General features: G+C 38.4%; 1 protein-coding gene across 2 annotated transcripts; it reads right to left on the bottom strand.

Moving 5' to 3' along the window:
* Window positions 1–262: 262 nt before the first annotated feature.
* On the bottom strand, window positions 263–4,604 carry lysmd4 (LysM, putative peptidoglycan-binding, domain containing 4). Of its 2 annotated transcripts, none has more exons than XM_066701982.1 (3): window positions 4,502–4,604; window positions 3,215–3,495; window positions 263–2,856 (listed from the first exon to the last, which is right to left on the bottom strand). In XM_066701982.1, the coding sequence occupies exons 2-3, from the start codon at window positions 3,482–3,484 to the stop codon at window positions 2,218–2,220; spliced, it is 909 nt and encodes a 302-aa protein (XP_066558079.1). In that variant the 5' UTR covers window positions 3,485–3,495; window positions 4,502–4,604; the 3' UTR covers window positions 263–2,217. The 2 variants fall into 2 exon arrangements, with proteins under 2 accessions (XP_066558079.1, XP_066558080.1); XM_066701983.1 differs by having other exon boundaries at window positions 3,215–3,549; window positions 4,502–4,592.
* Window positions 4,605–4,806: the final 202 nt, after the last annotated feature.

The following is a 4,806-nucleotide window of genomic DNA, read 5'->3' as shown; positions in this document are numbered from 1 at the left end:
GACAGTACACAATTAATTCTACATAGCTGGATGAAATCTAAAATTAATTATGCACATCAATGTGTAGAGGTGTGGATTTTATTTGTCAACATTGCAATGCAGCATTATTCCATTTTAAAAAGTTATATTAAATCAGATCCTGACTGCAACCTCAATCTTGCAGCAAGTCTCCATGTTCTCAATTCATATCAAATGTGAAACAATTCCTTCAGACGGAATACCTGCCTAGCAAAAACACAAACAGCAAAAAAAAAGACACTGACTTGTTAAAAATATTAACTTTATTTAAAATAGTCTGTATTTATATATTAAAGGACAACAAAGTATAAGAATAGCAAGAAGCTACAAAATTGTATAAGACTAGAATACTTTAATTTACATCTGATTGAAAAATCTCATACAATGTTCTTTCTTCAATTCACAAACCTGTTAAAGTTTATATATATATATATATATATATCATTATGGTTCAGAGTTCACACTTTCTCACATACCAATAATGTACACTATATAAAGTTTTAGTCTAAATATTGGCAGTACTGAGGTTATGTATGGTTACAGTCATCAATACGTTTAATGGAAAACCACATATTACAAGTCAGCTCTTAACATTGCATTTCATTATTTCTGCCTTACAGTATGTGGAAATCTTCATTAGAAGTAGCTGGACACAATGTTCCCGTTATAAAACAAGACTAACCAGCCATTCTTTTTCCAATCCAAGCAAGACAGTCAATTCTTATACTGCTTAACATATCCGTTTGCTTTATATCGGCTGCAAATTCTAATTTCGATCTCAGATAAAATAATACAAAGATCCACCTGCAGTCAGACACACATACATACATTTCTGGCAGTCCGGCATTGGTATTCAGCTACAATTGGCACAATAAATGTGCTTAAGATTCTATCCTCTTTGAACTTGCAGATGTCAGGGAATTGAGTCAAGAGAAAGGAAGAAATGAATCACTTGAAACAATTGTTTGATTAAAATAAATAAAAATAAAAATAAATTAACCTATATATATATATATATATATATATATATATATATATATATACACACATATACATACACACACATACACACACACATATATAAACATACATACATCAAGAAATCTAGCGCTTTGCCCTGAACAAGAGAAGGCCAGCACATAATATTGTTCTCTTTTAAACACAATGTACAATACCATAATGGCTTTGAGAAAATACACTTAAGTTCTGAGGCAAAACCAAAGCCAGATATCACTGGCAAACACTGCAGCTATAGCCACACGTCTGACATCGCCCTGGCATTGCATTGCATTGCTAAAGTAGGCGATGCAAATGTTTTGGCAAGTAACTATCTACAGTACTATACCAAATCAGGAATAAATCAGGCAAAAACAGATATAAATATATCAGATAAATAATGAACACCATGTAGTACTTGCTAAAGAAATATTTAAGTTAATTAATATTTTCTTAAAGTCAAGTATTTAGTATAAGCAGCCTCATGACTTGAATAATAAGAAAAACAAAACAAACCACTTTAGACATCTTGGCTTCATTCTATAAAGTATAGCTTTAAATCAATCATCCAGATGGTTTTGAGGAAACTAATGAATGACTGGAGTCTATGGTAACCCTGACAAGACATATTTTTATCTCGTCATAGACCGTAAATGGAAAACCCTTCATGGGAAATGGTGAGAACTAGAATTGGCAAAATAAAGGGAAAAAAAGGCGATATTATCACCGGTTATTAAACACGCTACAAACCGATACGCTTTTTCAAAAAGGTCAATCTGAACACCTTATCAAAGTTTTATTTTATTGACCATAGCCGAGTGTCAAATCCCCCAAAAAGTGCACAGTTTACCCAGTGATGTCCACTCAGGCTATGTATGAAAGGAAAATTCAATATAAGATATACAGTAAGGAAATGTTGTGTCATAACCTTCGAAAATTATCCTGATGCTATACAGATTACAAAGAATAATCCAAGTGACATATGACTAGACAGCAAACACTAAAGGGTTAAAAAAAGGCACCCAAACAAGAAAGAAAAACAAAGTCTGAATAGAAACTGACTGAATCATCATCATAAAAGAAAAACTGAAATACCTGAAATTGATTAGTGACTTATTTTATGTAGACTTCTACTATACCACTGAGGTCCCGTAAGGGCAAGAACTATTTGAAGATTCATGTTCAAATCACCCTGAATCATTGCTATGTGTTGTTCAGCTTTAATGTCCTCTCACTGTCATTATAAAAGTGATCTTTGTTCGGATGTTGGGACGTGTTTTTCCGAGTGTCTAAACCCTTCCCTGTCAGGGCCGTGCTGAAATTGTGTTCTGATGAGCTTGAGGTAGAAGTGGAGTGATTCATTAAGCCAGTCTTCAGATTGGAAGCCCCATTGTCTTGCGTTTTGTAATAAACCATGTAAAAAATTGGCAGAATAATGCCTATTAAGAGCATGACCAGGACAGCGTTCCACCACTGGATGCCCCAGTCAGCCCCATTGTTGGCTGGTGCGTGGCTGCCTGGGGCTTGTGGCGGCACTCCTTGGCTATCCAGGGGAGATACATCATCTAGAGTATCAGTGGCTTGAATCAGTCTCTCAAGGTCGTGGTCAATTTCTTTCAGGAAGTCAGTGTAATCGGGTATATCCAGCCTGGCGTTGGCTGCAGCTGGAGAGAGCGGTGATGGTGAATGGGAGGCGCCAGTGGAGAAGCCTGGCTGAGGTTTGTAAAGCTGGGTGTTGTCTTCTGTTAAAAGGCCATGCTTCTTCACAGGAATTTTGATGGACTTCAGTGCGTACAAGTCCTGCTCCCGAATTAGGTTGTTCACGCGCTTAATATCGGCTACCTGCGTTTTGGAAGACAAACGTATTTTGGTTGTTTGAGACACTAGTGTTTTCCAGTGCAATGTGTGCTCTTGCTTTTGTGATCAAGACACTTTTCATAATTTGTCTTGTTTTACTTCATCTGTTGCATAAGTGCCAGCAATGGACAAAACCCCACGTTTTTGTGAGGCAAAAAATGGTATCTAATGAAGTAAATAGTATATAAAAAAAATAAAAAAAAATAAAAATAAAAACTCACTAACTATCCATCTACACACATTATTTATGAGACAGATACAGATACAGACAGAGGTGTGTGTGTGTGTATAAAGACGCATGCATTTTGAGTTGACATAACAGAGAGTTTGACACATGTCTCACCTTGCAGCCATACTGCAGTGCCAGCTTGTTGAGATTGTCACACGGAGAGATATTCCTCTCCAGCAGCACCAGGTCCCACGTCCTCTCTCGCCCCGGCCTTGCAGACTCCCGGCCTCGAGGCCTCAGCTCGATCACGTTGCACTCCTCTTCCGAGGATTCGCTCCAGTCGGCCTCCCTGCCGTTAAACAGGTACACCTGGCCCTCTTCACTGGCATGGACTTGAACTGGGGCCTGGAAGGCTGTGGGGAAAGTCTCCCTGTGCAGCATCATGGCGACAGCACCTGAGAAAGGGCCGGGATGGTGTGAGCCATTTTTACAATGGGACTCTCCATTACCTTCAGTCAAAGCATAGGGAATAGATAGCTATGATGCCAATCATGTAGACTACCTCATCTGCAGCTCTCATTAATAGTCACACAACAGGAAAAGCAGCAACATTTAGTCTCTGTCAGGCAGTATAGCCACAACTAGGCAGTTCAGTCCAGTTTGTTTTTTCTGAGAACAGATCTGCTTGGACTAACTTTCATGACCTTTAGCCTACAAAGTACACACTGTAATGCAGTTTGACACATATGAACTCTTTTTTGCACCACATATATCTGACTGTTGCCTGACTCATTTATCGCACATTTACTTTCATAATGTTGTCTTTATTGAAATACCAAACACCTACTGCAAGAAAACACACGATTTTACTGAGCTGGTGAAATATGCAATGTAGGAATTTGACACATTAACACTATCATAGAGACGCGTCCTGTACTTCCCTTTGAAGATCTCATTATGTGACTTCGGTTATTAAATTGATCTGCATGCTACTAGTATCACAGTGATATGATTAGTATTACTTTCGACTACAGAATGGGAACGTTTTAGAGTTTGCCTATATTATACATTAAAAGTACCAGATGTACAAATTACACCACATCTGCTTAAATTAGCATAAACTTCTACAATAAGGTTGATTTATTTCAATAACAAAAACGTCGGTTTACACCCAGTTCGTGTTGTTTTTTAATGTCATGTTTGCGAGTGTGTTGGTTTGTCTTCCAGAAATCATTGGAACCGGGAAACAGAACCACAGCGTAAAGCACCCATTTCACAAGTATAGATTATCACTAGTCTGTATTGATTGAACGACAGACATGATTTGATTGAATCCGTAAGTTACGGAAGTGTAACATTTCCCTCTTGACAACAAGCATAGCATAAGAACATTTTGAACAGAGTTGTACAACAATAAGAGAGACCATCTTTGTACATGATTATTGGTTTAATGTCACTCACCCAATTTGAGCTGCCTACATAATTCTCACAAACACAGGGTTCATTCCGCACACAGCGAGCACACATAGGCGTGATGGGAGCCGGGTTGACATATTCCTGCAAATAGACAAATCGTCACACCAATCACATTCCGGGAAGACGACTCATTGACCAATCAGGAGAAAGCGTGGGCGAAGCTTGTCTCCAGCAAGTTCGGTTGCACGGTCCCGGGCTCTACGTGTCAGGCAGCCGATTGGAAGTGGAAGTGAGAGATTGAATTGTGGTGGCTTGGGATGAGCCAATAGATCATCATGGATAGTTAAAAG

This window comes from Amia ocellicauda, chromosome 4, assembly GCF_036373705.1.
Source record: "Amia ocellicauda isolate fAmiCal2 chromosome 4, fAmiCal2.hap1, whole genome shotgun sequence".
Lineage (NCBI taxonomy): Eukaryota > Metazoa > Chordata > Actinopteri > Amiiformes > Amiidae > Amia > Amia ocellicauda.
Note: the sequence above shows the minus strand (reverse complement) of the source record. Positions and strands in the feature narration are given on the sequence as shown.